General features: G+C 40.2%; 1 protein-coding gene across 1 annotated transcript in view; it reads right to left on the reverse strand.

Moving 5' to 3' along the window:
* Positions 1–25,427, reverse strand: part of Als2 (Amyotrophic lateral sclerosis 2) — a 112,743-nt gene that overhangs the window by 1,151 nt on the left and 86,165 nt on the right. The window contains exons 25-29 of the mRNA XM_050191457.3: positions 20,785–20,836; positions 20,628–20,695; positions 18,503–18,566; positions 6,918–7,097; positions 4,063–4,081 (exon numbers count right to left, since the gene is read on the reverse strand). Coding sequence (XP_050047414.3) covers positions 4,063–4,081; positions 6,918–7,097; positions 18,503–18,566; positions 20,628–20,695; positions 20,785–20,836 — 383 coding nt within the window. The remainder of the gene's footprint in view (positions 1–4,062; positions 4,082–6,917; positions 7,098–18,502; positions 18,567–20,627; positions 20,696–20,784; positions 20,837–25,427) is intronic.

Here is a 25,427-nt window from a genome sequence, read left to right on the forward strand (position 1 = left end):
TGTCATTACAGTGCACATTAAAAGCATAAAGGAAGCACCAGGAACTAAGCAGTTTGTTGACAAACTCGGGGCTCTTTGAAGCATGCATGGTCATGCATTATCATATAAAGTTTAAAAAGACAGCCTTGTGGGTAAATTAACATCTGTGTATACCTCAGCGACTGAACCAGAAATGCGTGTCATTTTTTGATGATGGCACAGCAAAAAAGAAAAGAAAGAAAAGGAGTTTACCTCTAGTTCGGGTGGTTGCAACAGATGGCGCCGCTATTGTATCAAGTATGTTATGTAGCATATTCAGATTTAATCTTTCAAGAGGACACAGGTGCTGCATCCATAAATACCACTGCTAAACAATACCTACGACCAGAAAAGTCTGGCTCTCGGAGCAATGTAGAATGCTCTAATATGCTGTGTTGTGGATGGGGTGAAAGGTATCGCATTTTTGCTTCAAGTTCATGTTCGATCATGCACAGGCGATGACAAAATGTATTCAAAAATAATTTGAAGAATATTTGGGTTTTCAAATAGTGACTATTCGATTCAAGGACAATATTCAATTCATTATTCAACAGTTGCTTTAATGGTCTAGATGAAAGTAGTAGGGGTGTGAAATTTCAAATATTTGCACACCCCTACTAATTTCATATAGACCGTTGTGTCATCACAGATGATGAAAAGCAACTGTGAGATCCATTTCCACTACTGCAAGATCATGTGATAATGCAGGATGCAGCATCAACATTTCAGCAGCCACACATGTTATATCTTCATCTCTACGTTTAGGCAAAGAACAGCAGTTTTTACCACAGGAACATGAGGAGATGGTTACTTTGTTTACATACATGGAGATGCTGCTTTTGGCATCTAACCATAGTACTTAACCCTTTAAGCACTGACATACCGGTGCATTTCCCCATTTCTGTCTCTCAGTGTTCCTTTTGCCAGACAGAAATGTGAGAACCACACCAAGAGAGCATTTGGCATTATCCATGTCATTTTTTATTTCAGCACAACCAAAAATAAACTGTTGTGTTGTTGTGACTTGGGAAAGCAATTATGTCCCCAAAGCTGTCTTCGAGTCTCAGGAGGATATATCACTTTGCTAACCAGCAAAATGCAATGTTAGTGCTTTAGGACACAAGACAATAATTTTATTTTGATTTCGCAATTACACATGTTTATTAAGTTTACTCACCAAAACTATCTTAATTTAATGTTCACATTTGCTGAAAAGAAGCAAGTGCATTTTTACACCTAGTTCTAAGGTATGTACAAATGGTCAGAGAATTCTGTACTCTTGTTTCACATTCAACGATAAAAGCTTGTACAAAATGTGCTTCTAAATTTCAGGCACACAATATGCTGGATGGTGTACAACTTGTACACAGCTCTTATTAAAATTTGAGCAAAGGGTTGCCTGTAAAACTGAACACCCAAAACTATATATATATATGTGTGTGTGTGTGTGTGTGTGTGTGTGTGTGTGTGTGTGTGTGTGTGTGTGTGTGTGTGTGTGTGTGTGTGTGTGTGTGTGTGTGTGTGTGTGTGTGTGTGTGTGTGTGTGTGTGTGTGTGTGTGTGTGTGTGTGTGTGTGTGTGTGTGTGTGTGTGTGTGTGTGTGTGTGTGTGTGTGTGTGTGTGTGTGTGTGTGTGTGTGTGTGTGTGTGTGTGTGTGTGTGTGTGTGTGTGTGTGTGTGTGTGTGTGTGTGTGTGTGTGTGTGTGTGTGTGTGTGTGTGTGTGTGTGTGTGTGTGTGTGTGTGTGTGTGTGTGTGTGTGTGTGTGTGTGTGTGTGTGTGTGTGTGTGTGTGTGTGTGTGTGTGTGTGTGTGTGTGTGTGTGTGTGTGTGTGTGTGTGTGTGTGTGTGTGTGTGTGTGTGTGTGTGTGTGTGTGTGTGTGTGTGTGTGTGTGTGTGTGTGTGTGTGTGTGTGTGTGTGTGTGTGTGTGTGTGTGTGTGTGTGTGTGTGTGTGTGTGTGTGTGTGTGTGTGTGTGTGTGTGTGTGTGTGTGTGTGTGTGTGTGTGTGTGTGTGTGTGTGTGTGTGTGTGTGTGTGTGTGTGTGTGTGTGTGTGTGTGTGTGTGTGTGTGTGTAAACATTATGCCACATTACATCTCAGTGGAGCTAATACACTCAGTCAAACTTTTATCAGGCACATAGGCAAAAAGGTTTTAACATTCACAGAGGTGTCACTTCATAGGTAACCATAAAAGTACTTATTAGTAACCACAGAAGTATCAATCTAGCATGCTACACATCTAAAATGCACACTCTAATTGTACACATCATGTCACACAACATCTCTTGTACTGAAGAAAACGATAAAGAAGCCTACAATGGCCAGGGGACTTTTCTTTCCTTTTTCTCTATGTCAATATCCATCCATTAATGACAGCTAAATAAGATTTTGCAGTACGCTAGTGAATGGCAAACCTATGTAACAAGAAAAGAGCTTTAATATAGAGAGCTACAGTGAACAAATGCAGTACAAGATACATGTTGCTGACCCTTCAGCACAACCGGGAGTGCTAATATATAAATTCATTAGCTAACATTTTTTTCACTTGCTCACAACAGACAAAAAGTTTTGAATCTGCAGGCATTGAGAAAAATATATAACAGTATAGAACCTGTCAGCTTCAGACACAGTGGTAGTATTTTCCTTGCTCTGGAAAATAATTAGGTATAAAAAGGTGGAAAAGTGCAATTACACATACAAAGTGACAGTGAGAGCAGCTGCACACTACAAGAATGATCAATAATAACACCAAAGCTTACAATGTTCAACATAACAGTTGCCATGAATAGTCTAACCCTCTTAATGCTTAGAGAACCATTCAAAAACTCTGCCAGTACATATACGCCATTTTCCCAGTCTGAAGCATTATAATCAGAATGCATTTTTTTCTACGATGGATATTTATGAATTATATGAAATGATTAAGTTATATAAACTAATCTGTCCACAGCATTACAACGACATGATGCCAATTACTAAAATCAAAGGAAAAAATACATGTTACTCTAATGCTTTGAATTTTCATACAAGGAGTGCTCTATTTTTGAAGACTATTTTTTTTGAATTTGCAAAATAACACTTGATAAATAAATTTCTGTAACCAAACCACCAACACGAGCAAGTAGGCTTTATAAATGCAACACTAAGTGACGCCAATACAAGATTTAAGGCACTAATAAGATATTTCAAATTACTGATGGTGTTCCCGACAACTGCAAACTTGTCCACATTATATTTTTCACAACTGATTATTTTTGTTCCATAACTGCAACGCTATGTTCACATATCTCATTTAAGGCACTAATAAAGAATTTCAAACCATATGAGGCTACAGCTTACAACTGATACTGAAATCTTACCCACATCATATTTTCCACAATTCCTGCTCCTGAATGTCATTGCCAGTGAATGCCAAATCACCAGATAATAAGTAAATCAATGACTAGCTTATAAACTTAAATCAACACACATACACTAAACAAGTAACAACCTCAGTAACATTAAAAAGTGCTTGTATACTCTCCTAGTGGAAAGCATTCAGAATAACTTTAACAAAGCACTTCAACATTCCTTATATTATCGTGAGTAATACTTAAAAAAAACCAGTGTGATCATTTCCAGGTACAGAGATGTATTAAATGCAGCAACATAAACAGTTCTTCTAGACAACTAGATAATCTCAAATGCGATAACCTGCACTATTGAGCTTAAAAATATTCTACTACAGTATCATGAGAACTTCTGGCCAGGATATGTAACAAAGCCTGGTAAACATTACCAAATTATAGCCATTGATACAACGGCCAAGCATATAAGAAAATAAACTGTCTGTACCTATTTATAGTATAGCCGTCAGTGCAACATACATGTTTGTAACAGCAGCATGGAGGTAAATTAGAAACAAGTAATATGACCTTTCATATATACACAGGAAAAGGACAAAACTGCAAGAAAACAGTTTACGCAAGTAAATATAGCTGCTGTCTAACATATAAAATGAATATATCTTCATAAAACCAGTAGCAAGAAAGGGGTGCACTGTCGCTTACGTATCTGAAAATAGCATGCCTGAAAAGAAAGACATGCTGCACATTAGTGAATGAAAATGTGTAAAGAAAACAATGCAATAAATTAATAGTCATTGCAATCTACATTCAAGCCTTACAAGTTTCTTAACCTTATCCAGTTTCTATAACTTATTCCTTAACGCTAAAATGTGCAAATTTTTGATGCTTTAAACATTTTTTTTTGCAAGAGGTATTAGTCACAACAGATTTCCATGATACATTATATTGCATCCTTATAATTGGTGTTTAGAATGGAACAACATGATTGCTCAGAGAGTTTTGAGAATTCCTATGAGAAACTTCAAAGAAGCATGAATGACAGTAATAATTTGCTATCTTCAAGTATAAGTACTGAGAGTTAAAAAAAAAAACTGAAACACACAAAATATGGGCCAATTTGCTCCTAGTTCCCAACTTCTATAAGCTAGAACATGCAAAGAATAAATTATGCAGAGTTGGTGCCGTAAACATAATTCATAGTCAGTAGGTGTAGCCAGAAATTTATTTCAGGAAGGGTTCTCTGCCAGCCGCTGCAGGCTCATGTTCAGGTGTCAGCCACAGTTAGTCTAACCACACGTACACACTAGGCTACACATCCGCATCAGTCAGCGCTTGTCTGATTGTGGAAAAAGCGACTGGTACTATTTTTGGACAAAAGTCTCTGACAAAAAAACTTTTTTCTCTCCTCTCTCGATATCGGTGCACGCTTGCCAGGTGCATATCACCAGGGGAGACGCACGAGTGCTACCCAGATCTGTACAAGCCAGATATCAGCGTACGTGCTAGGTAGGTGCATGAAGGAGAGGGCAAGTTATGTGCCCGCTTCAAGAACACCTCCACAATGGCCCGTGAACAAAGATCGGGGAACCTGCAAATCTCTGGAATCTCGGTGTATTCACAATTGCCCATGGTCATATTGGCCTATCCTGCACACTAGCTGACATGCACTAACAGGCACTATTGTAAATACTGTAGATATAGCCAATAGTCCCTCTTTTCTTTTTCTGATTCTAAGGGTTTTCCTACCCTTTTTGTTGCAGCCCTCTTGCTGGCTGTTCATATGTCAGCCATCACTGTACCAGAATTCTCTTCCATGATTCCTTACAACAACCACAAATAATAGTCACTTTTTGCACAATCAGATGCAAGCTCATGCAAACACGTATGTCACACCTTTTGCCCATCTGTTCTTGGCGCGACGGCGAAGACGTTTTTTTGTTTAGGGGAGGGGGGATGACCCCTATGACTTACTGCCTATGACTTCCCTCCCATAATTTGGGACCGCCACTGACCCCTGACTCACTTTCACATTTAACCTTTCCTATCGTCCACGTCTTCCTAGTGCCTCTCCACCCTAACAGCCTGCCTCCTGAAAATTTCTGTTCTGTGGGAAGAGAAAGGGGGTTGAACCCCCCCCCCCAAACCCACCATCTGCCTATGCCACTGCTCATAGTGATGCCCATGCTATGCGGGAAAGCTGTGGTTTCGAATGTGAAAACAGCTAAGCGCCTGTAGTGTAGGGAGCATTTTTACTCACTGCAGCAAGCACCTGGTTCCTATTCTTGTGCATTCTTTAGGCTCTCAAAGCAATAAATTTCATGAAAGAGCGTAGGTTTGGGGCATGTTGGTATTCCATAACTATTAGGTTTTTAGCGCACAAAAAGGGATGAGAGACAGTAGCGCTGTGTCCGCGTCGTACCTCTGTCTTTCGTTCCTTTTTGTGCACTAAAAACCTAAAAATAAATTTCAGGTTGGGGAGAATGCACAAGCCTCCTGCTACTTAATATTGTGTTCGATCAGCTTGCACAAGAAGCTGGTCTAGTAGTGTGCCTTGAATTCGTGTTGGAGCCTTCGCATGGTTTGTACAGTACTGTACTGTGCAGTAATGTACAGTAATGTACAGTGTTCCAAAGCATTGCACAGTAATGAATAAGGGAATCTGTATAGGCGGTGTTCAAAATGTAAGAGATTATACTGCTAAAAAAATGTAAAATCTAGGGTGTTATGAACCAAAACCACGACTTGATTATGAGGCAAGCCTTAGTGGGGGATTCAGGATTAATTTTGACCCCTTGTGGCTCTTTAACGTGCACCCAATGCACGGCACACAGGCATTGCATGAGTGTCATCTGTGCAGGGAATATGAGGTACAGCAGCAAAAAAGTTGCTGAATGTGCTTGCTATATTTTTAGGATTTGTGAGTAAACAGTCTTCTTGCTGAATTATCATTATTGTATACCTAGTAGACTTCTTGTTCGGAAACATATTTAGTATCTGCTATAGCTTTCTGGAATCATTTCCAGTTAGAAGTATTTGATTTTCATAGTAAGTTTTGTTTGCTTTTTTAAACAGAAATGTCATTAAATTGCAGAATGTGTTGTACCGAAGCTTCAGAGACTAGTTAAATGGCCAGTTTTTACATTTCCGGTACAGGTAAGTGGAAAAGTGAAAACGAAAGACAGTGGAATAGAAGGAAGCTATTGTAACTGCTGTCACATGAGGTGCAAGAACCTTTTACTGTTGTTTTATTAAAATTTCATTGCATATGTGGCTGCCTAGCAGTTCAGCATGCTGCAAAGCAGCCTTATTCTTTGCATATTTAATGTTGTACATCCCACTGGGCATATATTTCTGTAAATGGATGTAACAAAGTAATGGATACATATAACAAAGTAATTTCAACTCCCCCTTCAACTTCGTTATAATGAGGTTCGAGCGCAATGGTTTGATAAAAAACACTTGGTTTTACACATTTAAGACAACATCACCTACATAGAAAGCATCTCAAGTAGTACAACATGGAAATAAGCTCTCCATGAGTAACATATGTTGCATACCTTGACAGTGGTGAACATTATGCCAAGCTCGCCATTCTGGAAGTGGTGCTCCATGAGATCATCCACAAAATGAATTTCTGAACCAAGATTGCGAATTCGTGCTCGGACTACCACATATTGGAAGACTGGAAACAAGTCATCCATGTTCCAAAGAAAGTCACCTAGGCCCTTTTGAACTTCCTGTTAAAAATAAAAAGCAACATTTTCTAAAAAACAATAAGCAGTATTAAATTCTATGCAGCAAGAAAATAAAAGGGAAATTTTCTCAATGATAAAGAAAATATCTAAAAACTCCAATCTTGGAATACATTTTGAGGCTCTGAAGAATATTGGAACATTATGCTTGTCATTGTTTTTATCCTATTTCACTAGACGTGTTGTCACTAGGGTTGTTACCATTTGATATTACCAGGGTCTTTTAATACTTTTCATCTGGTCATGAAACTTCTCCGAAAGTTTTGTATAGACGGTTTCGCTCGCGTGATAACAGCAGCGAGAGAGTGGCCCCAAGAAACTTCTGGTGACAGGCCTTATCAGTCTACTGCGCCGGAACACAAAAGCGTGTTTTTAAGTTCTTCCACTATGCAGAAGTATATTTTTATGTTTTGAGATAAAAGACGTGCACTATGCCTCAAGATTAATACAAAAATTTTTTCTTATAACTTACGGCAACCTCGACTTGTAAAATTGTAATTATGTACAGAGTAAAAGTGTTTAAAATCTGCGGGCTTAAAATTTAAAGGAATGCTACTCGATATCGCCGCCAATACCTTTCTTGCTCACTAAATTTAGCGGGCTACATCAGTGAGCAAAACCGGAAGCCGTCCAGGGCCTATGTTTGTAACTAGCGAAACGATCTATAGGGACAGAAGTTGGCACCAGAGGTGTTAGCATAAGTAGAAGGTGAACAATCTGCCGCACCAGATGGCCGGGCTGTGTGATCATGCAAATCTTTCACGAGGAAAGGCGCCTCTCCCACATTTATTTCAACATGTCTGTAGAGTGAACATGCAATGAGAACTTTTGACAAAATAATTTAATGTGCAATGCGTTTGTATTTAGTTATACACAGCACCATTTTATGATAGATGTGGCTCCCCTCCCCCCCTAGTAGCCTTCCTTGCACAAACTGTTTCATTCGGCTGTCTCTATTTGCAGATTGTCTAGTTAGATGACTAAGTCAGGAATATTTGGTTAGCTAGTTCAGTGTGTTAGTTATTAGTTGATTAGTTAATAGGTTAATTATATTTGCATAGTTTTTATAGTTACATAGATTATTAGTGAATAATTTTATTTCAGTTAGATAACTTAGTTAATCAGTTGGTTAGTTTAGTTAAGTTTGATTAATTCATTAGTTTTGTTAGCTACCTTATTTATTTAGTTGGTTTATTTGGCGTATTACTTAGTTATTATTATGTAAGTAGTTTATTGGTTGAGTTGGTTTTGTTACTGTAGTTTGTTATGTTACTTATTATTGAGTTTAGTTAGTTAATGTAGTTGTTAGGTTAGTGATTAGTTTGATAATTCGTTTAGTAATTACATATTTGTTTGTGTAGTCAATCAGTTGGTTGACTTTGTTTAGCAATTAGTTGGTAATTAGTCTAGTAATAATTAGTAATCATTTAGTAATTTACCAATTAATTTATTAATCAGTAGGCTAGCTCTGTTAGTTTGAAACAAGTTTTCTTATGCGCAATCACATAAAAGTGCGACACAAACTTGCTCTGTAGTTACTTTCTAATGATAGAGTAGTCCAAGTGTACAATTTGAATTATGACTTAAGTCACTGTTACAAATGCAGTTGAACCTGGAAATGAAACCAGGCCTTGGCAGTTTCAAAATTGTTTGCATTTAAGTTTTTAAACACTGTACAGAAACAGGGCGGCAATTTGCACATTTTGTCGACAATATTCACACTGATACAGGCAGTTGACCCTTGCGCAATAGCGAGCATACGCACAGAACGCCTGTGGCATCTTTTCGGTGTCTGCTCCAGTTCACCTTCTACTTGCACCACCGCCGTGGTCCATCCACTGCGGGCGCTATATGAAGCTCTCCCATAGCGTTACGCAGAAGTTTCATGAACAAATGAAAAGTATTGAAGGACCCTGATATTACTATTACACCCGAGTCATGTGCTAGTCGCATGTGCACTAACTAATCCATACCACACAAGTGGAGGTGGAATCTGGCTGGGGTAGTAATGGTAGCATGGTAAGAGTGATGGAGCTATGTCAGTTACCATGTGAGCCACTGTAAATTTTCTCAACATAATTTTTTGCACGAAAGAACTTTAGATCAAGCTACACTATCTTTAAAACTAAATAAACTATGACAACAGACACTACACAAGAAAAAAAAAGATGGCGGCAAACATAGTGCAACCTAGCAGAATCACAACCCAAATTCCAGCAAGGCAGAGTGTGAGACAAAGAGACCATGCTGCCTGGCAAGTGTTTTCCCAGCAAAGAGGCATTTCCACTTCTTTTAGAACTTATTTTTGCAGCCCCAGAAAACCCACCTTGCTTCCTCGACACATGGTCCAAACAAGAGCTGCCACGGTGGTGCTGGCAGCTTAGAATATGTGGCCGCTTATAATTAAACTTACAATTAACACTGTTGCATTAGAACTTCTGAACTTAGATTCAACAACTGATTATAGGCATACTGGCTCTCCTTATATGCTCTGCCTGCATAATGGTTTAGCAGCTTCAAGCAGGAATGTTAGGCTGTCTGCTTGCTACAACAATTCTAAAATTTAATCTAATGCAAATAATAGTGCAGGGACGGGACAACCAAAAAGGGTGAATAACAAATTTGCCCTACTCGAATGACCATTTTCTGTTATGTTATGGCAATACTGTATACCTACAATTCTTGAAATTTCTCCAGTATGTTTGCCCACCATACATTTTGTTACTATTTTATTCCTATGATGCACTGTTTCCAGCAACTTTCTTGAGGCTATGGCCGACCTTGTGTCCGTAACTAGGGTAGCCCTCAGCTTGCTTTAAGCTCTCAGTTCTTAGGCATTTTGCTGGAAGAGCTGGGATTCACCTTTTTATTTCCTGTGCCAAACAAACTGGGCGTGTTATGCAGAAAAGTGCACCAGGCCAAGCCAAGACGCCAAGTTTGCAGTAATAGGCACATTTCACAATTCGACGGCTGTGCAACTAGAGTTGTGTACGACATCCTGCTGTCCTGTGGCCACAACTAAGCAGGACAAACAGGCCAATGCCTCAACGATTGCCTTAGGTAACATGCACGGACTTTCAACACAAGAGAAGGGAGCAACCACGCCATTCACACTGCTTCACACAGTTCTACACTGAATTTTGAGCAGTGTAGATTCCTTAGGTGATGCAGAAACCAAAGAATGCGTGAAATTTTCAAAATGTAAGGCTCCACATGCATTAGAGCGCCACTGCTTAATCTGCTTGACAAGGAGTTGAACTGTTTGCATAGTTTGGTCATCTGACCAGATGACAAATCTGTGCTCTCTGACTACCATTTTACTTTGTTACGTTGCCTCTTGGTGTCATACCTAACTGAATTTGATTGTTGGCACATGTTCACCTGGTATATATATTTGTATTTTCAAATAAAAGCCGTTTTTGGTTTTTGCTTGTGTTGTCTAACCTCTCCTATATTTTCGTGCTGTTCCCAAGTATTCTGGTAGATATGTGTCAACAAGCTCAGTTTAGAACCCTTCTGTGATTTGTACTGATTATTAAAAAAATTTTTATTTATAGAATTTATGGACACATTGTCAATGCAAAGTTTGTAGAACAACATCACTCTCAGTTCCTTGCGTTGCTTTGCTGTTTGCGTAGCTCTTTTTTTTTTTCATGCTTAAAATAAAGGTGCTGTGGTGCATAAGCCACAGGCTACAGTCTTATTTTTTCTTTTTTTTAGCATGCAAAAAAAAAAAAGGAATTATACACAACGCCTCTACAATGAATGCCTCTACAGCAAAATAAGCGGTATAACAAAGGATTGATTATGTCTCGGCGGAATTCCTATCTGTTGCCATGCCTATTCCTATTCCTATTCTATTGCCATGGCATGCGTTTTTTCTTATGCAACGCATATTTTTCTTATGGTGGCAGCCTTTATCAGCAAACGCATGGCACAGCAATGGGAGCGTCAATATCGGTCACCACGGCCAATCTAGTAATGGAAGCCTTGGAAGGGAAGGTGCTGGCCACGTTCAACCCGTCACCTAAAGTTTTTTATCGCTATGTGGATGACTGCTTCTGTATTCTGAAGAAGCAAGACATTTAATGCTTCCTGGACAGCCTGAACGCCCAAAATGTGCACATTCAATTCACCGGTGAACACGAGAGGCACAACTTGTTGCCTTTCTTAGATGTACTGGTTCGTCAGGATAGGGGCGCTCTCGCCTTCTCAGTATACAGGAAGCCTACGCACACAGGTCGTTAACTCAGGTTTAATTCTTGTCATCCTGTCGGCCACAAGACGTCCGTAGTGTCGTCCCTGATAACACGCGCCGTACGCGTTTGCTCAGGTGACGATGCACTGAAAAAGGAATTACGGACGATCCACCATGAACTAACCCGCAACGGCTACCCCAGTCGTTTCATATACAGGACCGAGAAGCGGGTATTAGAGCCAAGCTCGGAGAACAACACGACAATCTGTGCATGTGCAGCCATCCCTTACGTCCAAGGAATCAGCGAGGCAGTGTCGTGCATATTTTCAAAATACGACTTGCGCATTGTCTGCATCCCGACCAGCAAGCTCTGGAACCAGCTAATGAATGTGAAAGACAGGTTACCTGTTGAATCATTCCCAGGAGTTGTGTATAAGATACGATGTGCTGATTGCCACAATGTATATATTGGCGAAACAGGGAAGTTCTCCAGATGCCTCAAGGACCATAAACGTGACGTAAGAATTAACAGTCACACGATGAACGCCATTGCCGAGCATGCGCAGGAACATAATCACAAGATTGACTGGGACAATGCCACTGTTGTTGCCAAAGAAAAGAACATGTCATCCCGACGGCTACTAGAATCTCTAATCATTCAATCGACGCCAGCTACGATGAACCGGACACCAGGGACTATGCCTGCCATTTGCGCACGTTCGTTACGTCACATGCTGGCTACATAAGTGACGACAATTTCCTGTCCAACTCAGTGAACAAGGAACCCATACACGGTTCCAAAACGTCGGATTATTCATCAGACTTGGTCAGTGACCGTGATCCCCTTCAAAAAAAGAGAGAGAGGTGTTAAATAAAGGTTTTCCTTTGTTCAATGTGTCATGTGTAACCTTTGCAACGAAATGACATGTATAACGAAATTTAAGTCGGGTTTAGTGGTGTAAAAGTGACTAAGGCTATGCTCTGCCAAACACAGTGTTATAAAAACAAATTTAAGAACAGCAAAAGCTGTATTGCTCTATAGCTTGCGTAAAAAGCTAGTGTGTTCCAGGAATTTAAATACGTCAGGTGATGGCACTAGTGGATCATCTCCTAAAGCTAAAGCAGGTTGAAAAGGTAGGTGTAATTTATAAAAATTTTGCAATAATTTTTGTCTTTGTTTCAATATGTGTACATGTCAGTACAATGTGCATCACTATTAGCGGCTCTTGGCACTTATCGCATGTTGGTGGGTCTTCTTTTGTAAGTAAAAAATTGTGCGCGAGGTTTGTGTGCCCAATCCTTAGTCTGCATAAAACTACTTCAATGAACCATTCCTGGTAATTACATGACTTCCACTTGCCAAGTACGGGTTTAGTAAGATGTAGCTTGTTGTTTACACAATGGTCCAATTTGTGATGCCATTTTGTCATTAAGGCCTTCCGAATGGCTCAGATACTATCCTTGTATAGAGGTGTTGTGTTCTTTATGCCTTCGTACATTGCCATGGATGCACATACTGCTGATTCATGATTGTATTGCGCTTAGTGTTACACTGGTGGAAGAACTAATGGACAAACATAAAAGAACAAAATGTGTATGTAGTTTGTGCCATGTACGTCCACGTTTTGTTCCTTTATGTTCATCCATTAGTTCTTCCATCAGCGCAACACTAAGCGCAATACAATCATGAACGTCCACCAACTAAGCCACGTTCGTCGCTGTACCAATCTGCTGCTTTTTTACCCGGTATCCCAACAGGGCTTGAGACCCAGCAGAAACGAACTGATCTCCTCTATTTGTTAAAAGCCACCATGTTTAAAATATCAAGGGTTCACACTCAGAATTCAGACATAGAGCCTTCAATGTACTCAGCGAATCAGCATATATGACTGTATCTTCATGCTCATCAGTGATAGTTTTTTTAACTACATTCCATACTGCATAAACTTCAGCAGTGAAAACAGGCATACTGTGGTAATCGAATATTTGTTTCCCAATTTTTCATTATTGCCCCAACACCCACGTGTCCTTCAGATTTAGAACCATCTGTGTGAAATTCTATGTAATTTTTTATATTTGTCCTGAAGAGCACAGAAATCTCGTATAATGCGGGTGTCTCTTTTCTTTAGATCAGAATCAGAATCGGTTCTTATTGAGATCATTAGAAAGATTACAAGTTGTTAATATTCAGAAGGAGGTCCCGAAGTCAAAGACTGCAATGGGACCTCCTTTACAAAGTAAACGTAATAAAACAAAAGTACAGCAGTTTCAACAAATAGCTAACATAGAAAAATTACAGGTATTAGTATGAATAGCATGACTGAAGAATTACATATACATAAATGTCATGAAAAAGAGCACTGTAACACAATGTCGTTGACAACTGATAAAGTAACAACGTAGGTGACGTGACGAACACAGTATGATTTGCTAACTCGAATTTATATGTGAGGCAGAAACAGAAACCTAATGGTATGGCAATGAAAATGAAATGAAAGCACTCTGAAAGAATGGTTGTGAGTATGGACTAGGCATCAGTATTCGACAGAATGTAATCTTTTAGTTGTTTCTTGAATTCCTGAATTTTAAGTGTTTTTATGTATAATGATAGTGTGTTCCAGAATGCGATAGATGAAAAATGGACGCTTTGTTCGCCATAATTAGTATGTACTTTGGGTAAAATAAAGTTCCTATTTATTGCAAACCTGGTAATACTTGGTTTAAACACGTTGGCGGGCTAGTTGGTTAGAATCCATGGTAGTGTGTATAAGCGCGACTGGACGAGGACGAAGAAAGAAACAGATACACAGACACAGTGCTTCACTTTCAACTATAGATTTTATTTTCGCACGCATCGATAAATATATACCGTGCGAGCGGAAACAAACGTAACAGCAAAAAAGAACATTGAGTGGTGCATTTCGTTGAACCGAACACGTGTGCAAGGCAAGGGAAAGAAACGTACTACAATGGCCACAAAGACAAACCAAGGAATCGTATCTCCTTTTCCGATAGTGACACCGAAGGCTTGCTTACGCACTTTTGCTCTAATTTTGCTATCTCGTAGGCCTCTACAATCTCCCTCGTCATCCTGCTATGAGCCTTATACAGAATGGAAGTGCTTTCAAACATGGGCTTGCAGGAACAATCTCGGCAGTGAATACCCAAATGACCCGAGATTACCTTAGTGACGTTATATTGATGCTCTTTTAATTTCTCGTTGATGCATTTGCCGGTTTGACCAATATACGTTCTTCCACAAGAAAGTGGGATGGCATAGACAACGTTATGAGTACAGGTTACAAATTGTTTGTGATGTTGGGTAGAACATGAGTGCCTTTTGTTATTTTCTGTGTTCACCTGTTTGCATAGCTTCTGTAGACTCTCAGGGGCAGAGAAAACCACGTCTACTCCCAATTTCGCCGCTATTTTTCTGAAATTATGTGAGTATTATCTGAGTATTATTAGAAGATTGTGGTATCAAGCTATCGCATCGTGTGTAATTGATTTGACGGAACAAAAACGTACCTAGGTTATATTTAACGAGTTGTGTAATTGTAGGAATGTGATTAGTTCGTAAAAGATATGAGGCGTTGTTGTTATATGGGCTAAATGTAATTATCCTAATAGCCTGATTCTGTAGGATTTGCAATAAGTTTAAATGGGTTACATAAGTGTTATCCCAGCAAGTAACACAGTAGATAATGTGGAAATGAATAAATGAAAAGTATAATGATAGTAATATTTGATGGTCAAATATGTTTCGTGCTTTTAGAAGTACCCTAATCCTGTAGGTAATCTTCCGTTTTAGTTAGGTTAAGTGTTCAATAAATTTAAGATGTTTGTCTACTTCTATGCCACGATAATTACATGAAAAACTTGCAGGGATAGGACTTGCGCCCAAGAAGATAGGAGGAATGGAGTGAAGTGTTCGTTGGTGGGAAGTGAATACAACAAATTTTGCTTTCAATGCGTTTATCTGTAGCTGGTTAGTACAGCCCCACTCCAGCAGGCTGTGTAAATCACCATTAAGGTTAGATACTAAGGTTGTAATACATTTATTGGAATTAATTATAGTAGTATCATCTACATAAAGTATACATTTCGAAGAGGACAGGCAGTTAGGCAGATCATTGACGTATAATAAAAATAAAAGCGGACCCAATATGGAACCCTGGGGCACGGCAATATTAGTGAACATGGTTTTAGAATGAACGTCTGAAATGGTTACTACCTGCATTCTGTCTGTTAAGTAATCTTTTAGTAACAAGAGTGCTGGGCCGGTAATTCCCAATGATTCAAGCTTACGAAATAAGATGCGATTATTTATTTTCTCAAACACTTTGCTTAAATCTACTGAAGCTGCATAATACCCTTCATCGATAGGGAGTTTTAGTTGATCGGTTAGAGCAACGAGAGTCAGTTCGGTCGAGTAACCCGAGCGAAAGCCGTATTGGTATGGTGAGAGAATGTTAAATTTTGTAAGGTAATACACAAATGGGGCGATAATTGGAAATTAAAGAGCGGTCACCTTTCTTAAAAATTGGGGTGATCTTGCCTTGTTTTAGTTCTTGTGGGAAACTGCCTGATTTAAACATGAAGTTGATTATGTCTGCAAGGACATCACTTATTAAGGGTGCAATTAATTTTATATGGGAAGGGTGTAATTTATCGATGCCGGCGCCGGTTATTTTCATGTTGTTTATAATGTTTAGAACTTCCTGGGATGTAGTTGGAAGTAAAAAGAAAGACTGTGGCAGGCGCTGGGGCATGCGATTGTCATGCGCAGGTGACTGTAGCTCGCTGCTAAAGAAGAAATCAGCAAATGCATCACCATTTCTTTGGCGGTCTTGTATACCATACCCTGATAAGCAATTTCTGTTATAGCTTCGCGATTATTTGCCTTGTTTAAGAAGGAGGTAGCAATTTCTCATTTCTTTTTTACGTTTTTACCGCATTCCAACATTTTTCTTTCGTACCATGTTTTTTTAGTTTTTTTCAATGTGGCAGAAAGCTGGTTAGAAAACTTCTTGTACCGAATGGCTAAATTCTTGTTAAATGGTTGTCGTTTGGTTTTCTTATAAAGATTATCCTTTTTGAGCAATAAAGCTAAGAGCTTATCTGTTATCCATGGATTTTGAGGCGACGCGAATTTCTTTTTGCATTTAACTTGAATGGAATGACGATCAAAACATGACTTAAGCATAGAGATAAACAGTGTAAATGCTTTTCGTGGATCATTTGTAGAAATGATGGGGGACCAGTCAAGGTTCGACATGGCTTCAAGGAATGATTGTTTGTCTAGTATAAACTTCGTGTACATGATTTTTTTCGGAGCCATGAGTATAGTGAAAGTTTAAAAATATAGGATAGTGATCAGTTATGTCGGTCATTATAACACCTGTGTCTGGTGGATATGCCAAATTTGGCAATGCATGGTCAATTAATGTACCTATGGGGTGGTTAGCACATCGTGTCGGTATTTTAATTAAACATTCATAACCAAAGCTGTGAAAACAATCAGAATAATGTAAAGCATTAGTAGACGTACTATCAGCGAGGTTAATGCTGATGTCGCCTATAACTATTACATTTTTGTTTTCACCTGCTAGCAGTCCCATGACGTTATGGAGAGCAGCACAGAAATCTATTGCTGATGACGAGGGTGAACGATATATGCAACCAATTATCATGTGTCAATGTCCAATTGCCTAACTTTGTAAGTCGTACCATGGGACAATTGTTATGGCTTTTTAACAACCTGGAGGACCTAATGAGGTATGCCATAGTCCCGACAATATTCCTCTTATCGTAGGACAAGTCGCTTAATCATGTTTGGGTTATCTGTTTAGTGTAAGCTTGAGTTGCAGTGTGTGACGATGTTGTAGCATATGTGTTGCGTTGATGACTGGATTCTGAGTATGTAGGAAAAAGTAAGTAATGCTCTGCACTGCTGTAAGAGAAGCTCATTGTAGTCAATGTACTATGAACTTTGGACAGGTGATGTTTTGTAAGCACGACTTGCCAGTCGCAGTCCAAGGTTATGTACTGGATCGACTTGTCGAATGTAAGACTTTCTGGGTGAGCCATAAGCTACGCAGCCGTAGTCTAGAAGGCAATGCACAATAGACCGTTAAATGCATGGGAGGCATGTTCAGTCAGAACCCCAGTGCTTATGGGATAACACTTTGAGAATAGTCAATGCTTTTTTTGCCCTAATTTTTGTTGTCTTTATGTGGGCCAGGAAGTTTAGTTTTTTATGAAACATTACTCTCAAGAATTTATACTCCCGTTTTACCGGCAGCACCACGTCATTCAATTTTAAAACCAGGTCCAAATTCAATTCTCGTTTTTGCGAAAATATCAGTGTAACTGTTTCTTGAGTAGAGAAGTGGAACCTATTTTTGTCAGCCCATTGTATTACCTTATATATTGTAATCTGGAGCTGTCTTTCACATGTTGGTACCTGTATAACGAAAATTTTTGGAGGTCCCGAGGACTCCTTATAAAGGTGTTTGACTGTAGATGGTAACATATTTCACAAACAACAGAAAGCAATGTCTTCAAATGTGCTCTACAAACAATGCATTGGCATTGATACTGTAAAGTTAGTAATTAAAATTTGTTCATTACTGATAACTTATTAATCTATTAAACAGAACAGAAAAAATGCCAAAGGATTCTTGAGGAGCTTGCTAATATATATATATATATATATATATATATATATATATATATATATATATATATATATATATATATATATATATATATATATATATATATATATATATATATATATATATATATATGCAGTTGCTTTATTCCACAAGAAAGACTTCACTTTTGTTTCCAACGTCATCTATATTAGCTAGGACACCTGGTATATAGTCTTTTGACAAATCAAGAATACAGGATAGGCTTCTTCTAAAGGAACTGTGATTTGCCTGCCTGCTATCCCTCCACATTTCCAGAAATAGTGCCCTTGCAGATGATATCAGAAGAATAAGGAGGTTTCCTAATTGTTCAGCAACAATGAGCACACTATGGTCGTCCATGCCACACACAAACAGCCGAAACTGCCAAGTGTGGTACAGAGAAGACAGCTCACAGCACAAGTGGGTCAGAGGGATCTCATTGACCACTTTTACAAAGGAATAATCTAATCCAGAAAATGCACATGGTCACTTGCCTTGTTGATTTCTTCAAATGTCTGTCGAATTGCCTGAAGCTTATCAAATGCTGTAAATGCAGTGCTGAAATAACAAGAGAAAAGACATAGGCACAAAGGTGCAACTCTTTCTATCATCACATTCACTGAAGACTTAGAGATCATGAGCTGATGTACATAACATAAGGATTCTCTCATGGGTGCATTCACTTGGAGCTTGTATTATGGCTAGTACCATCAACTCTGCATGCACATGCTACCACAAATTCAGTTTACATGTACAAAAAGGATGAGACAAACAGGCCTTTCTTGGAACTATTCTTAATCACAAGAGCAACAAACAATGCAAAACTAGGCATCCCTGACCATTCAATCTATTTATTAATGCCAGTGACTGTCAAAACAATTTTCTCTTCATCAGAAAACAGGTGCCGCTGAAGGTTCATGTTTCTTGCTTAGCATAGGCATCCTGAAACCGATTCTTTTTTCATTTCATTTCATGTCATTTATTGAAGCCTTAAAGGCCCGGAGGCATTACATAAGGTGGGGGCAAACAATGCATGAGGAACTCTTCATCACGAATACATACATACTATGCATGAGAATGAATCACTAACAATTAATTACTTAACAGGGGTCAATTAGCAAGTGCATTTTGAACAAAACATTCTAGGTGAGGTGGATTGTTAGTTTCTCACGGAAAGTTGTGTGGTTGGCGGAAGAAACAATACAGTCGGGAAGAGTGTTCCACAGCGCTATTGCATTTGGAAAAAAAGAATCCATCAAAGATGTGGGACACTGAATGTGCGCAATTGGACAGCTGTGGTTGAGGCGGGGTGAGATTCTAGGCGGGGGTTGTAGTCGAGGGTGTCTGGCTAATGGGTGATAGTAGAAAGAGTGAAGCATGCAGAGATGAGAGATGATACGACGTCATTGGAGACTGGGAAGATTGAGTGCGCATTTTAGTTCAGCTATGCTGGTTTTACTTAAGTAGTTTGACATGATAAAGTGTGCAGCACGATTCTGAATGGCTTCTAATTTGTAAGTGAGATATGCTTGTGAGGAGTGCCAGATAGATAAGCGCACTCCAGTTTCGGCTGAACGTATGTCTGATATGCGAGTTTTTTAATAGCGGGCGATGCATATTTCAGATTGCGACGCAAAAAACCAAGTGTGCGCGAAGCGTTTGCGCATATTGTTTCAATGTGAGTAACCCATGATAATGACAATGCCAAGTGAACACCTAGATACTTATAGTTCTGATCATTTCCATTAGTGATGGTATGAAAAGCACCAACCCGCAGAAGTCCAGTCTTCACACTGATTCTCACTACCTTGTTTACACCACTTAAACTTCCTTCAGTTTGGTGTTGAGGGCCTGATTCCTTGATATAAAATTTGCTGAGCACAATAGCTTTTTTTATATTATGCAGTTACAGTTCCCTCTCTTTCCTTTCAACAGGAAGCACAGTGATGAATGAAAATAACATTATTCATATTGAGTCCCTGTTTATGGTTTCAGATTAGAGAACAGCGCATGTAGCTAGTTCTTCTAGATATTGTTTTAGTTCTTACTGTGCTGATCCTTACTGGTCAAGCCATTAGCAGGCTGAGTAAAAATACAGCAAGATTTTGTGTAGAAACTGCACATTTCTAAAAAAAGTGTACCTGGTGTAATAGCCAAGCTCAGTTGATTAGAACATAAGGCTCTGAAGTGGAGAAAGTGGGGAGGGGGCAGAAGTAAACGTTAGGAGGTCCCACGCTGCCATCCCCCCCCCCCCCCCCTTAGAGCTGCCCCCCGAGTACAGGCTTATGCTGCAGTACCAACTGGCAACATTTAATTGTGCCCCAATAGATTTCCTGCCAGAGGATAGTATTAAAGCTTAGAATACATTAAGGACTAATCAACTAAAAAAATAACTGCATGAGTGACAAAACAATAAGCAAGGAGAAATTTATAACAGATCCTTAAACATTTGTTAATTTAACTGATTTTTCTTTGCTTTCTAAGGCAGCTAGGGAGACTTAATTATTTATTCCTGACAGCATGACGTTCATCCAACTTCCATTCCTCGCACATGACAAAAGTCAAGGCTGGTGGTCGTAACATAAATAAACAGGAGCATTATGAAAAAAATTCACTTGCCTAATCTGCTGCAGGGCTTCAATAGCATTTGTGAAGCATTCATCTTTGATGCTTGACACACGCTGAAGCTGAATATACGAGAAAATAACTATTAAGTTCTGAATCATACTGCACTGTATCGCTACAATGCAGTCTTTCAAGGTATTAAGGTACTTACATTCCTTTCCACTGTGAAAATGTTGTCACGAAACTTCAAGCACATGAACTTTCTACAAGGACAAAGACAGGAAAGAATATCAATGCACTATTGTTAACTAGCAATGCAGACCTATGGTTAAAGCAAATGAACAATAACATAATACTGCATCAGTGTAATGCTTCATTATGGTGCAGTGATATATCAAATGCTTTGTGGAGCTGACTTCACAATACAGCAGATTCCTTTATTATAAATTCTGTTTCCTGAATTCCCTGATAAGCTTTAGAGAATGGAATTCTTTGATTAGCATCAAACCGTCTGGACTCAAGACCATTTTCAGAAGCCAAGATACTTGAACCATGGCTGTGAGCATCACTGCCGCAGAAAGCAACAAGGGCTTTGCTACTGTGCTCCAGTACTACAGCTGAAAGTTCTCTGCAATGTGTTGACCTCCCTCTCTTTCTTTGCTTTTTTTTTCTCCATTGTCTCCCTCTCTCTCTCTCTCTCTCAAGAAATGAGTATATTTTGAAGTTTCCTCTTGTTCACCTTAAGGTGAGTTTAAAGAGGCACTGTCTAGGTACACATGATTATAAGTAAAGGGCAGTTTATGTTTCTTACAAACTTCTACAAGACTGTGCAACAGCTTAACAACACACATGCTATGGTTTAGAGAAGTGAGCAGACTAACATCCTGAGTAAATCATTGGACAACTGTCATAACCTCTCTTGCTCACACAGCTTACACTATTATAATGAGCCTGAGTGCAGCACCTAAAGTGCTGCACTTTGCCACTTGCTTCAGCACTATAGTAAGAAGCACATAAACATCATCCCTCATATATCAATGCAGATACTACACTGGCCTAGGCCATATCAGTCCTTGCATTTGCAGAAGAGCTACAGTGAGCTTCCTGCCAGTGGTGCTACACAATTTCAACAAGTACATGGCACTGTTATGCACTAATTCAACTAGTGGATTGTGCAGGATTGCTGGCTTTACAGCAGATAATAGCATCACAGAGAGAAAAGTACACATGTTTTAACTTATTATTGAATTTGCTCCATGTAATCATTATACTCTATAGACAGGAGCAGTTAAAGAAAAGAAAAGGATCTGAGCAAAGTCTATTTTTCATTCCTCAAAAATATAAAGACCAAATATATTGCGAAGAATTAATTTAATTGCCCTGTGTGAGCTTCTTGCCTGGATGACAGCCCCATGCTGAATTTGGCATGGCCCTCTAATGAGATTAGCCAGCGGTGCTTTCTGTTTTAATTTACTGCATCATCGTATGTATAAACAGTTGTACTCTTTCTTACATATGCCAAAATGAGCATTTGGAGGACTGTATAGACAGTAAGCTACCGATTACCTTCTGCCTATTTTTCAAGCCTTCCTTCAGCATGCACATCATCCTAAGGATATTCAACCTTGCGGAAATCTCATCAGCATCATCTTCATCAGCCTGTTTTATGTCCACTGCAGGACGAAGGCCTTTCCCTGTGATCTTCAATTACCCCTGTCCTGCGCCAACCGATTCTAACTAGCGCCCACAAATTTCCTCATTTTATCGCTCCACCTAGTCTTCTGTCATCCTCGATTGCGCTTCCCTTCTCTTGGTACCTATTCTGTACCCCTAATGGTCTAATGATGAGCAAAACAAGAACAAGGTGAAAGCAGGAGCCAACGTTTCAACAAGTGGACTTGTCTTTTTCAAGGCGACATATGCTTTCCTCGCCACAGTATATATAGGTGGGGTTCTTCTAAAGGGGAGAGGGCATAAGGCGGGTGGGTGCGGCAATGAGCGAAGGTATGTTAGCGAGTCGAATTGAGAATAAAGGAGTGCTGTGCACAAGGCCATGGACCCGGCCATCTGTCAATCACGTGTCAATGCCCGTGCATCAGCCGGCGTGTCAACGGCGTGCACAGCAGCCCTTTATTACTTGTTTCACTGGTGGTCGTAGGCTATCGTGCTTCTGAAAGAGATAATAGAAGGAGCAGCAGAAACAGGTGCTCGATTAAAAAAAAAAAAAAAGGGAAATACTGCATAAATAAATAAAGGGGGAAAAACGGAAGGTAGAAGAACGAAAGAAAAGAAAAAAAAATGGGAGAAGAAACGCTAAGAAACCAAAATGAGTGTTGTTGCCTATAGCTTAAAATGGTCCAACGGTTATCTAACCGGCGCATTACATGACCTGCCCAGCTCCATTTTTTTCTCTTTATGTCAATTAGAATATTGTCTATACTCGTTTGCTCTCTGATCCAAACTACTCTCGTTCTGTCTCTTAACGTTATGCCTAGCAATCTTCGTTTTATCACTCTTTGCACGGTCCTTAAAGGGACACTAAAGGTTACCAGAAACTCAAGTTAAAGTGGTAGAGCAATGTTCTAGAACGTCTAAGGCGTCAATTTAATCGCGAACAGAGCTTTAGTAACCGAGAAATTGAGGTAAATGCATGACACGATTTGAGACCCCCCAGCGACATTCCGGTACTAGCCCGATGACGAAAGGACTCCTCATAATTTGTGTTACTAATACTCAACTACTCGTATTAAAAATATCATTTCATTCGATTATAAGACGGAAAAAAATGCTACTTGTCTACGTCTATTCGACTCTAAGAAAAAATAACATTTTGACGTTACCCTTCAGTAATATGGGTGTTCGAAAGGTTTCGTTTTCGCTCGACTCTGCGCCGCGCACGCTTTGGAGTTTCAGTACTTTCGTTATCGCGTCGTGCTGTGAGGGTTCTGCTGGCTCGCGACACTTTCATTTGGAACAACCAGCGAGAATGCCACGTCCATGTGATGTCGTGGGAAGCCCTCGTTGCTTTCCCACTCCGGAGAGCCGGTGTCGAGGCCGCCGTCGTAGTACGCAACGACGCCGGCAGTGCGAGCCCTCAGCAGCAGGTCGCGCTCGTCGGTGCTCAAATCGCTGAAGTTGAGCCCACCATCGCGAGCCAATCTGTCGGTGTCAGGGTCCATTGCGACGAGCGTCGAAGTTTGCGCCATAGAATGAAGTACCAGCTTATGGGCGTCTTGCGCTGGAGTTTGAGGTATAGTAGCGGCGCCTGGTGGCGGTGCGGGAAACGACATCTGGGTCGCGCCAGCTTGGGTCGTATTGAGCCCTGGCTGTGGCGAAGCACGTTTCTAGGCCGAGTTTTGCGTCGATTCGCACTTTTTTATGCCCTGTTGCGAGTGCGAAAAGGCTCGTCACTTCTCACAGACCACGCCGACCACGCTGCGAGCTCGCCGCAGCCTATAGTTTAACGAAAACGGACTCTCCGTGTGCCGTGGGACGTAATGTGGGACGTAATTCGTTTCTCCTTCCGCTAGCCACCATACTCCCGCTTTCGCTCTGCTGTCGGCTCTGTCTTGGCTCTGTTTCTGGCCGCGCGTTTGCGTTTTGCGCAGAAAAGCCGTAGCGCCGTCTGCGGACGCCGTTCTACTCACCGTTGGCGCAACGTCACTATGAGACCATGATGTCAGTACTCCTCGATCGGAGGGCGGGCGATTTGAACTGCGCTAGCGGTACGCGGACGCTTCAGAACGCATTTTCTCTTAAAATAAGTCTCTCCTTGGCACGAAACAAGCATTTCGAGGTTTCTGTGATGGTATTTCAACAGTCCACGTTGACTTAATAGTAACCTTTAGTGTCCCTTTAAGTTCTTCTCAAGCTTCTTTGTCAGTCTCGAAGTTTCTGCCCCATATGTCAGCACTGGTAAAATGCACTGATTGTACACCTTCCTTTTCAATGATAATTGTAAGCTTCTAGTCAGCAGCTGGCAATGTCTGCCGTATGCGATCCAACCCATTTTGACTAAACGTACTCCTTCACAGACTCTAGAGGCCGACTGGCGATCCCGAACTCTTGTTCCTTTGCCCGGCTATCTATCATTATCTTTGTCTTCTGCATATTAATCTTCAACCCCACTCTTACACTATCTCTGTTAAGGTCCTCAATCATTTGTTGTAACTCGTCTGCATTGTTGCTGAATAGAACAATGTCATCGGCAAACCAAAGGTGGCTGAGATATTCACCGTCGATCTTTACTCCTAAGCCTTTCCAGTTTAATAGCTTGAATACTTCCAAGCGCGCAGTAAATAGCATTGGAGAGATTGTGTCTCTCTGTCTGACCCCTTTCTTCATAGGTATCTCCCTATGAAGTATCCGCAGGCATCACGAGAACATTCTCGTGACGCCTGCGGCAGAAAGGATGTTCCATGTCCGCCGCCAAGGTCTGTGAGTGGTGGCGCTGGCTAACACTCCCAGGGTTCTACAAGGAAACATAAATACCCAAGAAAGTGGACGGGGAAACGGCGCCGCGGTAGCTCAATTCGCAGGCGAAATGTATTGCACGCAAAATGCGAAGATTGTGGGATCGTTCCTCGCCTGCGGCAAGTTGTTTTTTCATCCACTTTCATTTCCATTAATTGTGCTTAATAAATTTCATTTATTAAGCACAAGTAATTTCCCCTATGTTGTCCTTGGTGTCAGTGTTTGTTGGCTTCTTATGATATGACTAATAAAAATCGGGCCCCTTGGTTAACCCCCTTTCTTCTAGTTTTTTAAACAATTCTTTGTGGCATAAGTCATATATGACACAAAGGTTGTTTCAGGGATCCTCTAACTTCATGGCCCACCAAGCAGGCAGTCATC

This window comes from Dermacentor andersoni, chromosome 1 (assembly GCF_023375885.2).
Source record: "Dermacentor andersoni chromosome 1, qqDerAnde1_hic_scaffold, whole genome shotgun sequence".
NCBI classification, from domain to species: Eukaryota; Metazoa; Arthropoda; class Arachnida; order Ixodida; family Ixodidae; genus Dermacentor; species Dermacentor andersoni.